The sequence below is a fragment of the Montipora foliosa genome, chromosome 8 (assembly GCF_036669935.1).
Source record: "Montipora foliosa isolate CH-2021 chromosome 8, ASM3666993v2, whole genome shotgun sequence".
Taxonomy (NCBI): Eukaryota; Metazoa; Cnidaria; class Anthozoa; order Scleractinia; family Acroporidae; genus Montipora; species Montipora foliosa.
In genome coordinates, this window is record NC_090876.1 from 7,737,925 (window position 1) to 7,758,153 (window position 20,229).

A 20,229-nucleotide genomic window follows, 5' to 3' on the forward strand; every position below is an offset into this window, starting at 1 on the left:
TGTGTTTATCACATACGGGACAAAATTACTGAATGCTGATTGGCTGAGACGGAAGGCATTTTCCTTAATCAAGAGGGCATGATTCCTCGATCCTGATCGGTCAACAGTTGCTTATCCAGAGCAAGCGAAGTTACAAGAGAATCTTCGAATTCTTCCAGGTTAAACTACTTTTTTGTTCACACTACAAAATACATTTTAAGAGCTATTTCTGTTGACAGCAACTACTTATTGAATTGAACTTTATCCGAGTGGGAGCTTGTCGGTTGTCATTTGTCGAAGCACTAAACGGAGTTCCCTCAATAATGTTGCCCTGAATGTGATAAACATGTCATCGCAATGTGCCCTCGTGAAATTGAGAATTAATTTCACTTGTATTTTCAAAGTGGTACAAATTTTCCTCGTCGCTACTCGAGCAATTTTTGTGAAAACTTTGAAGATACGCGTGGAATTAATCCTTAATTACCCTCGGGCCCATGTGATTACATATACTACGGTAATTACATTTGGGTTAACAAACTTGATGAAAGCAAATTGCTTGAACGCCATAAATTTCTATGTAACTTTTGAAAACTGCCCGTAATCAGATGTTAAACATGGAATCTTTTATTCAGTTCCACACGCTTTTAAAACTAGTAGTTGATTTTATTTATTTATTTATTTTTTTGATTTGATTTACAGACTTTGCCAGTCAAGCTGGCAGAGCGCCACAACAGCTTGCACCAATTACTGTGGCCCCTTTTTTTACCCCACCACCCATGATACTCAACAGAAGACAGACAACAACACCGGGAACTACGTGCCCTACTCTTAGTTGTGACAGATGGATGAAGACAAATACGATAGTAGAACAAGATCGATGCTCGCGTAACTATCTTATTTAATTAAATTGCATCAGCTGCCTTCCCGAGCTGACGAGTAAAAGCGATAACGAGTACAAGGCTATAAATTGGGTAATGCAAGTTTCCAACGTGTGGTCACTTCATGTGACACGAGTATAAGACGCAAACAGGGGTGATAAACATTATTTACTTCACGTTTCATACTCTTCGACGTATATCCTCAGAAGTGATCATCACGGTAAACTTCAATTTTGAACTACATGCACCATAAGTACAGTTGTAACTAATTAATTGTTTCAAATTTTCAATCAACAGTGGCAGGTACAAAATACTTGTCTCAGGTCACAGGTCTCTGTTTTACCACGCAGAAACAAACCTTAAACATTCATTAAAGCTAACCTTAGACCTAAAAACACTTGTTTAGGTCTAATTATATAATTAGGCCTAAGGTTAGCTTTAACGAATGTCAAGGTTTGTTTCTGTATTAGTAAAACTGAGACCTGTGTTTTGTACCTGCCGAATCAACAGTGTCTCTAATTTTACATTGTTTGTAACCGCTGTTAGAGTCTTACTCTTGATTAAGATAAGATGGCCAAAGAAACAGAGTATTTACGAGTGTACTTACAGAATCTCCAGGTGGTCCTTTAATTTGTCGAATCGATCCCGAAGGTCCTTTGGAATCCTGAGAGCGAATCTTCAAACAAAAAATGCATGGTTTAGCGTTTTACTACTTGTTGAGTTGTTTCAAATGAGTGATGATTCCAAGAGGCAAAATTTGATTAAATAATAGCCATTTCTTCCAGGATCTGAAGAAAAAAACTATCAAAGTTATACGTTTGGTTTTCTGCAGCTCACAGAAGTTATCCTTGATCAAGGATAATGCAGAAGCCCTTCAAGCATTGCTTCACATGATGTACCTATAGAGTATGAGGTCTTCATTTGATTTGAATCGATTGTTTTAAATTGTACGGCCGTAAACTGAGTGGAAAGTTAATTGAGCTTTTAAAGGAACAGGCATGATACAATGTGTGTTTTCTACAATCCTGCGCTTTGGTGGACAGCTACCACATCGACGACGCCACAAAAACAATTAAGCAATAGGGGACGTTTTCCTTGTTTCCATAGCCTCATCTAAACACGAGGGGGAGATGGGAGAATTCGAGACAGTTATGCAAACCCAAGACGAAGTCGAGGGTTTGTATAACTGTCGAGAATTCTCCCAAATTCTCCGAGTGTTTAGATGAGACTATGGAAACACGGGAAAAAGTCCTCTATTGCTTTTGTAAAATATTCCTCAAAGATAATTCGACAAATAAAGGTAAATGCTGTTTTTTTTTTACTTTTTGATTGAAACAGATTTTCTTGATACAAGCCGGGGTTTGAGCCAGGCCGCGCCATTGCGCCAATCCCGGGCTGATATTGAAATTGTCCCTTAAAAAAACGGCCAAGGAGACAATTTTTTTTTCCTTCAAAAACTGGGGGGAGGGCGGGGGGGAGGACTCAGAAGGAAGCACACAGGAAGAAATACAGTTCAGTACAAAAATTACAAGCTGAAACACAAACCGTGGGAGGAATTTTATCGCGCGTTTACTTTTCAGTCACGCTCTACTTAACATGTAGGTCTCATGCTCAACCAAGCGTGACGCATCTGGGAATTAAAGTGTCACAGTGACAACGTATTCGTACAATAGACAGCTTTGTCGCTTTAAATGGAAGCCAGATTGAATCAGAGAAAAAAATTCAGAAAAAGAACAGAGAAAGAAACAGATGAAGGCCAAAGGAAACCAACGCGTTCGCGATCTTTCTAGAAACTTGGTTCCGAAATCACACTTGGGTGCACTTTGAAAAGGAGGCGATGTTCCGCTATTTTTGTGTAAAAATCTAGAGTACGTGTACAAAGCTTAGTCATTGATTCTTGGTTTAAATATTAACAAAAAAAAGTCTTGACACCATTTCCTCAACTTTTTTTGTTTGTATTAATTTTAATTACAAGTAACAGGTATAATTAGCACTTTTTCCGACTTATAAATTCAACTTAACGCTTTGTACATTAATCAACTGAAGATGACAGAAATTGCTCTCGAAACATGTCTTGTACTTTTAAAAATTTCGTCGTTCTTTAAATAACAGTTATAAATAAAAAATGTTTTTGTTGGCTTGCCTGTTTCCATGTTTGAACGTAAGAAAACTGAAAAAAAATTGACTGTCCCCCTAAAAATGAAAATGCCCCACACAATTTTAGCCAAGGGGACAAACTTTCCCTTAGTAATCAAATCCTAGCTCAAACCCTGACACGCTCATATTTCCAACCAGCCAATCAAAACGCGCGTCTGAATACATAACCAATCAAAATCCGTGTGATGTCACAGCCGTGTTTCCATACTCTCATCTAAACACAAAATAGGTATGAGCCGTTTCAGAGTGAAAATAGAGAATGAAGGATTCTCTGTTGCGTGCTCACCTTGTCCTCAAAACCTCAAATCCGGTGATTTCACGTCTTCATGCAGAGGACTGCAAACACATTTGCTAAAATCCGTGCTGCACGTGCAGCACGATTATTTATGCCCTTTTAACCAATGATATCATTGTTTTGCGCCGTTGATTTTGCCGTCGCCGTCGTAAAATCTTAAGCTCCCTAATGACGACAGCGACGGCAACGAGAACGTCATCTCAAAAATACCGGAATATGTGTGGACGGGGCCTGAAACGCCAAACTTGAGGTTTGAGCCTAAGAACGTGAACGTTTCATTCTCCATTTTACTCGTCGTGAAACGCGAACGAAATGGGATAATCATGAAAGACTTAAGGACAGTGCAAAGCCATATTTTCACGTGACGTTGTCATCGACGTCGCCGTCGCAGACATCCCAAAGTCCCTATTGACTATACTGGACGTACGTGACAATTTTTTCCATTTCACTTTTTTTTTTGGTAAAGTTATTGCCCTTGTAATCTGACGTATAATAATTTTGTTTGCATGTGATGTGCAAGTTTACCCTAGTTGTAGAATGTCACAACAAATTACCTCGTCGCCGATGATCGGATCAGGACCTTCCCCTCCAGGTCCTCCACCGGGGGGCAACGTCAAAATAGGACCTGGGAGACCTGGTGGCCCTGGAGGTCCCACATCACCCTTCGCTCCCTTTGGGCCATCGGCACCTGGAGAACCCTGCAAGGACAAAAATGGTGAGATTTGATTGGCAAAAAGTCGAGTAATTCTCTTACATTGTAAGTTAGAGTGTTCCTAACAAGGGACAATTATTAATTTTAGGTGGGACAAAATTTTTACCGTTTAAAATCACCAAACGCTGCTACGAGTCTCCTAAAGTTCAGTGGAAGAACATTCGAACTACATGTAGTAATCGAAAGGGTAATGGGATAGACTACTATTGAAATTCAGACATTTTCTTATTTGTCCCCTATTCAAATCCAAAAAAAAAATGCAAGTGCGAATCATAATAGTTGCAACGTTCAGGAGCGGGCGTAGCACAGTTGGTTTTTGTGCGCGGCTTTCGGAGCAAGAGGTCCCCAGTTCGATCCTCGGTGACTTCAACGTCTGTTTCGACGTTCCTCCGATCCGTGTAGCTGCAGCTACCCTTAAAACGGAGCACTGACAGAGGGAGGGGAGTAAAGGGCGCACCGTTATCTTCCATTGATACCACTTTCGTAACTGCAGGAACTACCGACGTTAAATAAAGTTACCTTTCTTTACCTTCACCTTAAAATTAAAGCGTCTTTTCTTTTTAAGATATTGGATTTAATGGTCCCCAAAATACGCTTGAATAGCTTCGGGGCTTCCAGAGACGCATTCCTGAATTAATAGTCTGTGGGTCGTTCAATGCACACAACTTACCGATATCCCTCGAGCGCCTAAAGAACCATTCCGTCCAGGTAATCCTGGCTCCCCCTAAATTAAGCAGAAAAGATCATCATCATCAATTGAATGCAAGATTTTCACTTGTTTCACTTCACTTTCATCCAGCACCAGGTAAATAACCTAACTCCTGGCTGCCTTTTTGTTTCTGAAGCAGTCAAATGTAATTTAACATTTTCTCATGCAAGACTTGCGAAGGCCGTTACACAAATACAATGAAGTTGTCAGCTCCTGAGGGAGTTGACAACCGGAGCGCTCATCGTGGCGCACTTGCCAGTTGTGGTCAGTGGCGTTGTCAGATCGGTGCATGCGCCGTGATATAACGCACTGTAGGGCGTTACTGTAGGGTTTCGGTTGTGTATCAAAACAAGAGTGTTTGTGGAGCGATTTTAGCTGCTTTTTTCATATATATTTAACAAATAGATTCCATGTTGCGTGCGTCTGTTCAGTAATAGACCACAGATGACGTCACAATGTGGTAAGAACAAAAAAGTGGCACACGAGGAGATAGGCGAGTGTGTCAATGATGTTCTTACCAAATTATGACGTCTTCTGTGATATATTACTGAACAGACGCCTGGCAACATGGAATCTATTGTTTTATATGATAAAGAATTAAATTTTATTCGCATAAAAGCTGATGGTGACGTCAATCGTGCGCCTGTCCTCTAATAGATCAAAGGCTAGAACCAATCAAAATGCGAGAATAACTTGGGTTATTATATAAATATATATATATATTTATATTTCGCCAAGCTGGCCACGATAGAACAGAAAACATCTCATTGATGTTTGTGGGACGAGGAGTTACCTTTTCTCCCTTTGGGCCAGGGTCTCCGGGCGGTCCAATCTGTGTATAAAAAACACACCTATTATGGACAGGATAATTCCAGGTAACTGAGGTTAGGTATACTAAAAACGATACTTATCATTGTGCACCAGGGCTTTTTGACGATCCAGGGCTGTCAACCCCTTAAGTCTTCAAATATTGAGAATTGATAGGGATAGGATGATAGATGACATCATAACGCTTGTGACGTCATTTCTAGCGACGTAACATTACGTCTTTCACTCAAAAAATACTCATTGACTCCGTTCGACGTATGATATTTAAATCGGGAATCTTTACAATTTGTTCATTTGTCTTTAAAAGTCCTAAAAACTCCCTCCGAAGCGAAGTAAAGTCAATCAACATCTTCAATCTCCGCGATTTGACACAAGGACACAAGACCTCACGCAACCTTTGCAAAAAGTCAAAAAACGCGCCAAAAAAGATGACATTGGCATTGCATTATTTAATTTGATTGGTTTATTTTGGAGCAATAATTACAATCCTTAAATAGCAACGAACAGTTTACTAGAGTCTATGAAACGTTCGAATTTTGTTATTACCAATGTTAAAATAACTCAAACAACACAAAGTATTCGAAATTTATTGTTGTGAAAGTCGATTCTCACTAGAAATGACAAAATTCGGCAATTAATCGGGAGATTTCAGACCGTAATCTTGAGACAGAGAGATACGGTCCAAAATCTGGAGTCTCCTGGGTCATGCAGGAGAGTTGACAGCTCTGCGATCTGTCAAGAAGTCATTACTTTTTAAGTGAGAATTAGTATGGGTAATCAAATGGTGACGCGTGAAATTAAGGAATAATTTCACGCGCGTTTTGTCCAAATTCAAATAATTTCCCGAGTCTTTAGGCGAGGGAAATTACTTGATTTTGGACAAAACGCAAGTGAAATTATTCCCTAATTTCACGGGTATACCATTTGATTAGCAATTAATAACATGGTGACAAATTACTCCTTAATTTTCAAACCTGGACGCCATTTTAGCACTATATGAAAAGTTGCCATGGCAACAATGTAATTTCACATGTGAAATTATAAATTAACGCTGAAATTTCGCGCCAAAATCAAGGAGTAATTTGTCACCCATGTTATTACTTCTTAAACCACTGCAGTACGCAATTTAAATGTCAGCAATTTAGTGAGGGCGTCAAAGTACCTCAGATACTTTTTAATTGGAAATAATAAAACCGACACCTTTAAGAAGTTGATAGATGCTTTTGTGAGCTGAAAAATGTCAAGCTGACGAACTTGCCACTGTATATTCTGGACTTGTTTATCTGTCAACCCATACTCGGAGACCCAGGGGCAACTAGTCGGGACGATAGAATGTTCGTGGCGAAAGTTTACTACAAGAACGGGAAGAGCCCCTGGCTCTTACCGAACCAGTTCCAGAAGCGTTCGAATTCCCTACTTCTGATCGGCCACATTCAGCGAAGAGGAGCAGCAGGGTGACTCTGATCTCTTATTACAAGAAGTAGTTTTCTTCATAGATCGCCATAGTTGCGTAGGGCGTTTAACGGGGAAAGATTCTCGACGAAATTCTCAGACCAAAACGTTAACGAAGCCGTAAAAATTACAAGCCTTAGCACGGCTGCAAGCAACAAACACTCTCCGATAAATGTTTACGACGGAACTTTCTTTTTTTTTATTGCTGATATGCGATGCACGACTTTCACTTTCTGCACCTTGGCTCATTAACTTGTCTAGTACACAACGCCAAGCTTACCTTTTACATTTCCATGTTCGTCGCACTACTTCTGAAACTTTCCCCGTTGAACGCGTTACGCAACTATGGCGATCGACGAGGAAAACTACTTCACGCAAGAAAAGATCAGAGTCACCCGGTTGCTTCTCTTCGCTCATTGGCCACAAAAACATTTTTGTGGCCAATCAGAAGCATGCAAGGAATTCGAACGCTTCAGGCTCTTTCTGTTCTTGTAGTAAACTTTCACCACAAATATTTTGTAGTCCCGACTAGCTACCCCTGGGTCTCCGAGGATACTATCAACCTGGTCACCTTAACAAACTATTGCCAATCTTACGCTTCGTTTCATGTCAATGACAGTTTTATAACTGCGGATAGAGAGAATAAATTTTGTAGAAAGAAAAGTTGAGTGGCCTGATTCTGTCCTCAACACTATAACTAATAGTCAAAGCCGGGAGTTCAAGTAATAAAGAGCTTTAGATTCTAGGACGAGAACGACTACTACTACGAAATTTTCTCATAGTACAAAAGTGAGCGCGCGCAAACCAGCGTCATTTTGGCGGGAAAAACGTGTTACCGTCGTCATTTTAGTACGAGGTTTTGCAAAAATGTCATCGTATCAAAACAAGTCAACAACAGGGTAGCAGTTTTGACATTTTTCAGTCAGCAAAAAGGCCCAGGTAACAGCAATAATAATAACTGAGCAACCTATTCTGCTTAACAAAGAGTAAGATTAATTGTACGGGTTATAAATTTTCTAAGTATTTTCGCTAAAAACTGCCAGTCAAAACTCGTACTCGTTCTCGTCCTCGTCCTAGAATCTAAAGGTCCCTAATGATAAGGCAACAGCTACGTGGAAGGTAATAAATTTGCAAGATTTGCAGGTTCTCTTAAATTTTCTGTACCGTAGCCTGAAAAAAGAAATTGCGTCAAATGATCAAACTTCCTGTTTTGTAATTCCGCTTCAGTCTCTGTTTTTAATCTCATCTCTTAAATTAAGGACGCTCTTCGGCTCTTGTAAATCAAGACTGTGATAGGATACTTCGAATACGTTTCACAATAAAACGCAATGGAATAATCGCGAAAAGTGATAGAGCAAAACATTCTGTATTAAGGGGCTTGTCATAGGTTCGAGGTGTCAGTTTTTTTAAAACGTTCTCATTTCTCCTGTGTTTATGTTATGAGAATCAAATAAACATCATCTTCATGCTCCTTGAATGTAGTTTTGAATCCAAAAAAAAGTATTCTTTTGCTATGTTACGATCTCAAAACCAAATACAAGTAGTCTTGCTCTAGAGTTTCAAGCTGTACATGTACGGGATTATAAACTTTTCTGAAATTTCTTGAAGCAATCCATTTGTTGAAAATAGTGTTTTTGACGGGAAATTTAGACAAAGTAAGGCACAAAATCAAAACACGTCAAACAATTGAAAAAGGCCCGACACCGTTTTAAACTAGTCCTGAAAATTTGTGCTGTATAGGACAAAACAAGTTTAGAGTTGTTGCTTCGATGAAGGCGACTCTTAGGCAATATTCTAAAGCCGACAAGACATGTGAAAAGTGAATTTTTCATGGTGACCATCGAGTCCCGATTCCGTCACACCACTTCGTCAATGTGCTTTTTCGGGGGGGGGGAGGGGGGGGGGTCTTCGAAAATTGGATGGACTAAAGTCATTTACGAATCGGCTATAAGTCATATTTATATTTCTGCCAAAAAAATTAATGATTTTCAGAAATTTTATATGTTGGAACCTAAGACGAGACTATAACTTGTTGTTTTCGTTGACCGCCATGTTGTCATCCTTAAAAAATATAACATCAAATGGTACTTACTCTTCGTGGAGGTAGCACAGGTTGGTCAGCTGTCAAATAACAAAATAGTGAAACGGTGAGTTCAGCCGAAATGGGCCAAATGTGTATCACACATGGAAAACTTGGGCAAAAATTCTTAAAACAAAAAACACCTAGCGTAAAGAACGGCTTTTCATCCATTTTCCCGAGGATGTCAAAAGGTTAATCAAATCGGAAACATGCACCAGCTGGGACAACTGTTTTATAGTGAATGGAGCTATTGAAAAATCGTCCCATTCAATAGACCTTCCTCTAGGAGAATCTCTCAAATTGGTTTTATGAGCTTCTTATTACACAAAAGTGCTGCCTATTGCTGAAAAAAGGAAGTCTTTTAACACATCCGACTAAGGAAAGGCTTAAGTAGAATAAAAGACTTAGAGGAGGCAATACATAACAGGTTGTTAGGGCTACGGGAGATAACCGGAACTTCCGGCAAAAGCTAACTAGAAGCACATTTAAGGAAACAAACCAGAAGGCTGATAACAGCCGCCTAGGATCCGGTGTTAAGGACCAACAGCATTAGACAGGAATTACGGAAAGGAAATATCATCAATTTGCTGGATCATGGGGAAGGGAAAATACTATCAGTCACATGGTCACTGATTGTAAATGACTGAAGATCAGGGGCCGTTTACTCGAGGCCTGGTTAGCGCTAACCGTTGGTTAAGAGGTATCAAAACCTATAGGCTTCCACGGCATTTAACGCTGGTTAGCGCTAACCATGCTTCGAGCAACCCGGGCCAGGTTACCAAGTATGTCCACCGAAGTCGACTACAGAAATTTAGTTTGCAGGAACGTACGCTTCGCAAAGATGGTATGATCACATGTCTGAGTCCGTAGGGAGATACATGAATCACACTGTAAATTAATATGGGGTTTCCGCATCCAGAACGATTATGTATTAAATCTCAGCAGGCAGACAAAGTAATTGAGACAAAACACCACGCACAAATGCATACCCATTCGACAGTAGAGTCGGCCAAAGAAACAGAAGAAGGTTGAAAAAATTATAAGATCTAAAAGCAAGGTTGAGGCACCTGTGGAAGTTTAACTAAGGCGTTGTTGTCACATCGGAACCTCAGGGAAATCCAAATGGACTTGGGGCTAATAGTAATAATAACCTTTATTTAAAGAGGGTAACACCTATTACTATAAAAGTATTCTCCCTAGTGGCTGAAAAACGTGAGATCTGATAGGTGTATTCGTATGGTCTTTTTACTGAAAGCTCATTTGCTTGTGAACAGCAAGAATAATCAGAAAGATTCTGCTAGATCAATACCTAAGAGGGTGGAAAGTCAATTGGTAACAATAAACGAGTCCGCCTCAACCTGTACACAATTAATTGATATGATTTTGGAACGATGAATTCCATATATTTGAACTGCGGGATAAACATGGAGATAAAAGCTGAAAAGAGTATGGCGCAAAGTCGCCAAACTTTAGAAGTTGTAAGTTGGTAAAATGAAATGAAATGAAATGAAATACACTTTATTTAACGAGGGTTACATATTTACTGGTGACCAAGTAGTTTCCAATATGGCCTTCAGTCCGATCGAATTGGAATTTAGAAATGTTGTTTTTTGAGGAGAGAGCAAAACAGGAGAACCCGGAGAAAAACCTCTCGGAGCAGAGTAAAGAACCAACAACAAACTTTACCCACATATGGCCACGAGTCCGGAATCGAACTAGGGCCACATTGGTGGGAGGCGAGCGTATTCACCACTACACTATCCTTGCTAACCCTATTACTGGTAGGGTAATACTACTGGTAAGACTGAAAAACCCCAGGATTGAACAGTTTCGAACCAATGACCGTCCGATTGTGGTGCAGTGAGCTATCGAACTCGTTAAGAGCAGGTCAAATTGCGAGTTCAAGTTACAATCCATTACAGAGGTAAAAATAATATTGATGATGATGATGATGGGGTGAAAAAGACTGAAAAGCAAAGAAAATAATAATAACGTCATTATCATCATCATCATCATCATCATCATCATCAAGTAGTAGTAGTAGTAGTAGTAGTAGTAGTAGTAGTAGTAGTAGTAGTAGTAGTAGTAGTAGTAGTAGTAGTAGTAGTAGTAGTAGCAGTAGTAGTAGTAGCAGTAGTAGTAGTGGTGGTGGTGGTAGTGGTAGTGGTAGACCGTAGTGGTAGTGGTAGTAGTAGTGGTGGTAGTGGTGGTAGTGGTAGTGGTAGATTATAAATCACAGGCAGAATAAACCGCATGTTTGTTTTTATGGAGTAAGGGATCCAGGGTCGAGGACCAGCATACACAATATTTTAGGTAAAGAATGATTTGCAAGTAATTGGAGACTACGTTATGTAAAAAGTAAGAAATGTACAACAGAAAGTTGTCTTCGTCAAAAGGAGTGAATGTTGGACAAAGAATAACGCATTTTCGCGTGATTGTATGCGACACGGTGGACTGACATTTGTGCGTGAAAATTGTAAGTTCTTGTGTGATTATTGCGATCATGAAATATATCGATTCGTACACTCTTTCTTGCGTAAGATTGATTGTGAAAGTACAAGCTTCTGTATAAATTTCAGGGGATTGACTCAATAAAGACTTTTCAATATGTTATTACGTGTATCGAGATTGTTTTCTTTTAGTTATGACGTGTTAGATCATTGACATGGCTGCCGTCATTTTGCCCCCTCAAAGGAGAGAAATTGTTGTGCGGGAAGACGGGAATTGTTTGCCGAGCTATTGCGCTGTGGAGGGATGAAACCAGTGATAGAAAACACGGAGGAAACCGAAAGTTGTCAAGCAGTTTTACTGAATATCATTCGGAGGTTTTGAAGCCGTTACTTCTCTTTCCCGTCGAATTCAGTGGAGGAACATATGAAATAAAAACTATGGACAACTCAACTTGCGCAACGCTGCTCAAGAAACCTATTTGTACATTTTTCACTAAACAAAAAATGGTCACTTTTAAACTCATCATGGACACTGATTTTTCGTGACAAAGAGGGGATTACTTTGATGTATTAAAACAATTATGCCGACTAAGCAGAGCAGACCTCAGTACTCATTATAACCTTGAACGTATCACGATTTATAGCTCTGCAAACGTATTCAGCACATGTAATGACCACTAAAAAGGTTTTATTGAGTCAATCTCCTCAAACTTACACCTACTTTTGTACTATTTCGAGACCATGCATTACTTGATACAGCTAGATATTTCACAATCGATCTTACACAAGCCGGAAGGAACGTTTATGGATAGATTTTATTGCGGTAATCACACAAAAACTTACAATTTTAACACAAAAATATTAGTCATCTTCATGTCTCACAAAATCACGGCGACAATACGTTATTCTTTCTCCGATATCACTGCTTTTGACGAAGACACAACTTTCTGTCGTACACTTGCAATGTTTGCCCCCTGACGATCCCAGAATACTTTGCGCATAACGTAGGTCTCAGATTACCAGCAAATAATTCATTGATTTTCAGCACATTACTGTTTCAGAGAGCCTAGTTATAAGAAAAAGTTGTCCTGTGCATACCTCTACAAGCTGACTCTTTTATTTCTGTGATGATGCCTTGCAGTTCGTTAAAATCGGCTGTGTAAACATGACGTGGATTACCGGTTATCGTGTTTAACTCCTGCTTGTTATAGTCTTTTCCTACTCCTACGGCAAAGATGGTGGTTCCTGTTCCTGTTCTTCTAAGTCTCTCTGATGGCTCTACGATGTCATCTCTGGCTTTTCCATCTGTGATGATGATACAAACATTGGGTACGTCTGGTCTATCCAGGGAACGAGTGTAAATCTCTCTGCTGACCAAATCCATGGCCAGCCCCGTATAGGTATCTCCTCTAGGATAGATCTGTTTATCGATCGCCCCATAAATTTTTGCTTTGTCATAAAAACTATCCAAACTGAACATCTTTTTCACATATACGTTAGAAGAAAAGATGACTGATCCTACATGTGTAGTTGAATGCCCAACGTTGAATCCCCCAATTATTTCTTTTACAAAATCTTTAACCCGCTGAAAGTTCCCTTTTCCTGCGTCCTCAATACTCCCACTGCCATCAATAATAAAAGACAGGTCAAAATTCTTGTCGCAAGCTAGGGAGGAAGAAATAGGAAGGAGAAATTAGATGTAACAAATGATTTATTTGACTGACTGACAGTCAAATTCAGCCTTGTATTCGTTATCGCTTTTACTCGTCAGCTCGGAAAGGCAGCTGATGCAATTCCTACTATTGTTATTGCGCATACGTTCTGCGCACCTTGAGATACTTTGATTTGCTATCGGTGATCCATACCGATACAGGGAAATTTTTGCGCGGTTTAAAATGATGCAGAGAAAGTAGATCTTAGCAGGAGCCCATTACCCGGAGCTTCCATCTGTACTGTACCCTTGAGTCAACCCTATCCCGTATCTTTCTATTTTTAGAAGTACTACATTTTGACGTATGTGACGTACGTGACTGAGAACATACGTGAAGTGTTTCACATGCGTTACATACGTATGTGACGTAATAAATGGCTGACCATAGGTCTGTTATGATCAGCTATTGTGAAAACACCCCGTAAAGCCCCTCTGCGAGGTGCTTCTAAAAATAGAAAGATACGGGACAGAGTTGATTCAGAGGGTTAATATGGAAGATGGAGGTTTCGGGTAATGGGCTCCTGAAATTGCCCCATAATATGAAAATATAATAAAGCATTCTTTCGTGAAAGTCAGGACAAAAAGCACCTTTTAAGGTCAGGGTGATTCCCTACATAACTTAATTACAGTCCATACTCCAGTAGTCAGGGATTCATATCATGTCCCATATAATATCGGCATTTTTAGGAAAGAGGCTTCTGTCCCTCTTCAATGTATCATTGGGAGCCAAATTCGCTGACGTAGACTTGCTCAATATCATAACTTTAATCAGAAAGGTACAGAAACTGGCCGCATTGGTCATACATATTAAATTTTTTGAGGGCTGTACTGTGAGTTGAAAGGGCTAGGTGTTTGCTGTGATGAGAACTATGAACTATGAGAACTTATTTTTTTGTTAACTGTTTGTACAGGATCTTTTGGCTTGCTCTGATGTTTCTCAGTGATCCTACAGGGTTGCCATTAAGTAACAAAATCCTCTTGAGGTCATCTAAGGTCAGCTGTAACAATCAAGATGACGAACAAATTATAATGCAGCGATAAGCCGAAGTGCGGACAACGTTTATTTTATAATAACGCGGAGTGAATGAGTCAAATTTAGTATAAAGAATGGTGAATGTCCTCTTTCGATAGATTGATCACAGGCAGACCACCCTCTGTTAGTGTTGTTGTTTTCGATCTGTAGAAGGATAAATACAGAAGAATATTACGACAGTTGCGATTTGCTCGGCAATAAAGCTTGAAAGCAAATAATTCAATGAAGGATCAAACAAAGCGTAAACTGAGTCCTGTGTTATTTTTTTTGGTCGTTTCGAGCTGTTTTAGGCGTCATTTTGTGGGGAGATCTTTTCTCGGCCGCCGGTTAGAGAGTGAAGAAAACTGGCAGGTACAAAACACAGGCCTCAGGTCCAGGTCACAGGTCATTGTTTTACCTATACAGAAAGTATTCTAAACATCCATTAAAGCTAACCTTAGGCCTAATTAAGCTAATTAAAGTTTTTAGGCCTAATGTTAGCATTTGTTAACGGTTAGGGTTTTTTCTGTATTGGTAAAACAATGACCTGTGACCTGGACCTGTGACCTGTGACCTGTGTTTTGTACCTGCCCGAAAAAAATTGACGAAGCAGGCAACACTGAGCCGCCGGCCAGTGACCTCGTCTTGTTCAAGCTGGAACTGACGCCAAACCAGTGACATTCTCACCTTAAAAACACCAGCATCCAATCAATTAGGGATGTCCCATACCTTCGCCGAATTTGAGCTTCACCTTTCGAAAATTCACAAAGAAAGGCGATCCTGAAATCCATAACAAAGCTTTTCAACATGACCGGTGCAAGAAATTTACGCGTGTTACCGTTCTCCTAGCAAATGCAAGATTCCTGAATTTTTATCGTCATGTGTTTCAGCTGCTGAAAAAATGTATTCAAAACGAAAGGAAGTCGTGTTTCTTGGAGACTTTAATATTGATATGCTATCGGAAAATGGCTCCTTTGCCAGGTCAAGTTATGACCTTTCGAATTTTTGTGACCAATTTTGCTTGATAAACAAAATATCTTCTCCAACAAGAGTCACAGCTTCAACGAAAACGTTGTTGGGTGTTATTCTTGTATCGCACCCTGAACGGTTTGTCTCTAGTGGCACCCTTCACGTTGGCATTAGTGATCATGATTTAATCTATATTGTTAAAAAACAAAGACTACCTAAACCGACTGTGAGAAGTATTGAATACCGACAGAAACCCATAAGGGTTGAAACTGATTGGTTGAATGTTTCAGTGCTAAGTACCATATTTGGAAACCCCTCGCTCTTGTTGTTCCAAATATGGTACTTAGCAAATTGAATATTCAGAAGCTTGTTTCATTTCCCAGCACACAAGGGGCCGTTACACTTTTCAACCCTTATGGGTTTCTGATACCGATGAAAAATTTTGATGAGCCAGCTTTTCTTTCAACGTTAAGAGACACCCCATGAGACACTGCCTATGATGAGGTGAGTGATATCTGGTGCCACTGGGGAAGCCTTTTAAAGCAGGCTATTGATGATCACGCCCCAGCCAAACGTGTGAACCTTAAATGTAATCAACTGCCGTGGATCAATCAGACTATTCAAAAACAAATGCGCTTCAGGAATTATCTGTATGGAAAATTCCGCCGATTCAAGTCGAGAGAAAATTGGAACAAGCGAAACAAGGTCACGGCACTGAAAAGACAGGCTGTTAAAGATTTCTGCTCCGATGCTGTGTCTGTTTCTTCTAGAGGCTCGACTGGTTTATTCTGGAGACAACTGAGGCCGCTTTTACCAAATAATTAGCCCAGTGACAATTCAAGTCAAATTTGTTTGCTTGAAAACGGCGCAATTGCTCATGATCCCAGCGCGGTTCTGAAAGAGTACTTCGCATCTCCTACTGTTGACGAGTCAGTCTTGACCTTGTCCGTTGACGATTTTTCCAGTCACATCAGTGTTGTTAATATAAACGCGATGGCTCCTAAGCTTAATTTTCATTTTCATCCAGTCAGCGAAGCCCATGTTTCTGATATTCTCTCTAATCTGAACATAAGGAAATCAACTGGTCCTGACGGTATACCATCTAAGCTGCTTAAAATAGCTACCCCCGTCATTACTGCACCTCTTACAAAGCTTTTTAATCATTGTATTGGCGTCGGCGAGTGGCCTTATCAATGGAAACTCAGTAACGTTACTCCTGTCTACAAGAAAGATGACGAAACATCCAAATCAAATTATCGTCTTGTTAGTGTCATATCAGTGATACCGAAGGTGTTTGAGAGAATTAAATATGATCAGCTATATAGCGCATTCACTCCAATCTTTTCCGGCTGATAATATGTCTGGCTTCCTACGCGGACATTCATGCCGTTCCGCCTTACTTAAACTAACTGATGATTGGCGCCATGCTCTTGACAAGAAAAAAGATGTGGGAGTGGTTGCTATTGACCTATCGAAGGCATTTGACTCGATTTGCCATAACTTGTTACTAGCGAAACTAAAAGCTTATGGCGTTCAAGACTCTGCATTAACACTGAATTAGTCGTATCTATCAGGCCGTCTTCAAAGAGTTAAATGCAATGGGAACGTGTCTGACTGGCTCCCCATTCGCTGTGGAGTGCCGCAAGGGAGCCTTCTTGGCCCGCTTCTCTTCAATATTTTTGTGAATGATGTTAATAACTCAGCTGAGTTTTCCTGCATACGTCTTTATGCCGATGACACGACGCAATATGTCTCTCACGAGTGTCCTGCTTTAATAGAATCAATCTTGAATCGAGACATAAAGAAATTAACCATTTGGTTCTCAGCGAACTATCTTCAAGTTAACGCCACTAAGACTCAATCAATGACACTAGGTAGTTCTCAGTATACTTACAACTTTTTAGTCGATGACTTGTCCATCGTAATTGAACTGACTCTCAAAATTTTAGGTGTAACATTGGACCGTGACTTGTCTTTTAAGCCCCATGTTACGATCATGCTAAAAAAAGCATACGCTATGATAGTTGCTCTACGTAGGATTAAGCGCTTAGTTCCATCAAATACTATGAACTCTCTGTACAAAGCCTACGTGTTACCGCATATTAAATATTGTAGCCCGCTATTGCTAGGAATATCTAAATCTTTGAAGAATACCATCGAACGAGCCAACCACTATGCGATTAAGTCTTTACTTAATCTGGGTAACTCAGCTACCTATGATCTATGCTTAGCTACGACCGCTATGGGCACGCTTGAACAAAGACGCATCGTACAATCGCTCATTTTATTTTTTAAGTGTTTTAGACTCAACGGCCCAAATTACATTTCTCAGTTTTTTACACCCAGGATAACTAATTTTAATTTACGAGGTTATGGCCTTAATGTTGAACAGCCATCATATAACAGCCTCGTTTTGCACAACTCATTTCTGTATCAGATTGCCCACATGTGGAATCAATTACCAGCCATAACAAAATCCTCGACCACTTTGGCTCAATTTCGTTCTCGTCTAATGGTGTTGAATTTGCAGGGTGCCAGTGAATGAACTGTATACACTAGCTATTCTCTTATCTTAATATTTGTTCTAGTTTCTTTTTAAATTATCTTTTAATATAATTCTGGATTCTTCTAGAATTTTTATTTTTTATATGTAAATAGTAATTAATTATGGTATTGTAAATAGTCGTGCGTTTTTAACATGAGCCATTGGCTCGGGAGATTGGGCAACCTCTCCCTACGTTTGCGACTTTAAATAAAGTTACCTTACCTTACCTTACCAGACCAAAGGAATTCGAAGCATTTGAGCCTATTCGAATTTACCAATTAGAGCAACGCGACCGTTGGCAGTTCAAAAGCTGCAACAACACCAACAGAGAGTGAGTGATTCGCCTGTGGATTGATGTCGAGAAAGAGTTGTCACAGTTGCGTTTCATAAGAATATAAAGGAATGGAATTTCACCGTTTTGTTCAAACTCAACGGTGAATTTAATGTTGTTGTGTCTCCCATTCAGGTAATGTAAAAAACTCAAAGCATCATTTTTGTTCTCGAAAAGAGTAAAGGTATCGTCCACATAACGGAACCAGATAGTGGGCTGATTGATGATCTGCATCACCCACACTACTTCAAAATGATTGTTTGCCAAAATATGGCCAAATGACTTTTCTTTGTTGCAAACAAGAATAAATTCTTAGGACCGAGCGGAGTAATCTTAATGGATTGGCGAGGGCAAACAACTTGTGAAGGCAAATTTGAATAGTTTCATCCGGTGGAACATTAGTGAAAAATGAACTAACATCAATGGAACACATGAAGGAACTCGCCATTGTGGGTGTATTGTTTGGCCTATTCTACAAAACTGAACTGAGGAATCGTCAACTGAAAAACAGTTTGTACAGATAGGTTGGAGGACTCTTACTAGCTAAGAGGAAGCATCAATATATCGAAAGAAGACATTCACCGGTCTTTGTACCAAATAGGGTTGTTTCACTCCGCGTGAATACAAAATAGGCCTTGTCCGCACTTTGGCTTATCGCTGCATTAGAATTTGTTCGTCACCTCGATTGTTAAAGCTGACGTTAGATGAGGATTTTGTTTCAGTACTTAATGGCTACCCTGTAGGAACTGTTAAATATCATATAAATAGACTTTTTCACAGTTTCTGACGCCATATTGGCTGGGGGGCAACGGCAGGTATTTTGACCGGTGACGAGTAACAGATAACAGGTAACAGGTTACAAGTGACGAATAAGGGGTAACAGGTAACAGGTAACAGGTAACAGGTAACGGGTAAAAGGTGGCGGGTGACGGGTAACGGGTAACAGGTGGTGGGTGACGGGTAACGGGTAACAGGTAACGGGTAAAAGGTAACGGGAAACAGGTAACGGGTAACAAGTAATGGGTTATAGGTGGCGGTTGAAGGGTAACAGGTGACAAGCTCTGCGGGCGTAATGGGTATCGGGTTTTGCGATTCCTTGTTTTACTAAAAGCACCCGTGCGTCGAAAAGTCTGAAGAAAAAAGAGTCTTCTGATAACAAGCACAGGGCTAAGATTAAGGGGACTTTATTAATCATTCAATTCTTCAAACCTTCGATACTAACATATTCGTCGTCAGAAACCGTGGAAAGGTCTCGGAGACATCAGAGCAAGCCAATTACGCCGATTACGTGTCAGAAAAACAGAACATTTCAAAGCACTAACAACAAATTGTTACTAATTTGGAATTGCAAATCATGTTTTCTCCACCAACCATAGAAGAAAAGGTGATCCGATTTTGAAATCTTCGCAACTGGTCGATCAGACATGCGTGGTTAATCCATAATTTAAAGCCAGCCTTAAATGAAAACGTTGCAAGTGAGAAACTTTATCTCTGCTATAAGCGTATTTCTTGTCTTTTAAATTCGTTAATTGTTAATCAAACTTTTTAGTTTCAAGTCCGTTTCAGTGGTATCTTGGAATTTCAAAACCTCGTTAATAATTCATGAGGCTAACAGCTTATCAAAACATCGATGAAACGTCACCTGTATGAACCTCTATACTCGGTAATCTATGATCATTCTGAATAGCGCGGAAGCGGGGGTGCGGGGCTGAATGTGCAAACAATGAAATTCTCGCTTATTAATTCTCAAATAAAGCTCAGTAGTGGTCTTTATGAAATAGTCCTTATCATTTTCATCGAAATTTCAGCCATTACAAACTTCTGGGTAGATACTTTTACCCATCCTCCTTCCAAACGTCTTCAACAAACTTTGTCAACCAAAAAATTCAACGACTTTGCTGTCATCATGTTAACAATGTTTGTATCTAGACTTTGGATTTTGTCCTGTTCCACGTCGAACCCTGCTTTTTCGTTTACTCAGTGTTTGTTGTTCAGCCTTGCATTTTGCCACTGTGCAAAAACATTTAAAGACCGTTTTGTGATATATCGTGTTGATTTTGGAAAGGATTGTTCCAACAAGGCTTTTTCTTCATTTCTTCAAGGCAGTTTTCAATTATCTGA

General features: G+C 39.8%; 1 protein-coding gene across 2 annotated transcripts in view; it reads right to left on the reverse strand.

Annotated features, from left to right (window-relative positions):
* LOC137967928 (collagen alpha-1(II) chain-like) overlaps positions 1-20,229 on the reverse strand; it is a 113,958-nt gene that overhangs the window by 81,669 nt on the left and 12,060 nt on the right. For both annotated transcript variants that reach the window (XM_068814530.1, XM_068814529.1), the window contains exons 2-7: positions 12,639-13,205; positions 9,103-9,131; positions 5,524-5,562; positions 4,692-4,745; positions 3,864-4,007; positions 1,465-1,533 (exon numbers count right to left, since the gene is read on the reverse strand). In XM_068814530.1, the coding sequence (XP_068670631.1) occupies positions 1,465-1,533; positions 3,864-4,007; positions 4,692-4,745; positions 5,524-5,562; positions 9,103-9,131; positions 12,639-13,205 (902 nt within the window). The remainder of the gene's footprint in view (positions 1-1,464; positions 1,534-3,863; positions 4,008-4,691; positions 4,746-5,523; positions 5,563-9,102; positions 9,132-12,638; positions 13,206-20,229) is intronic.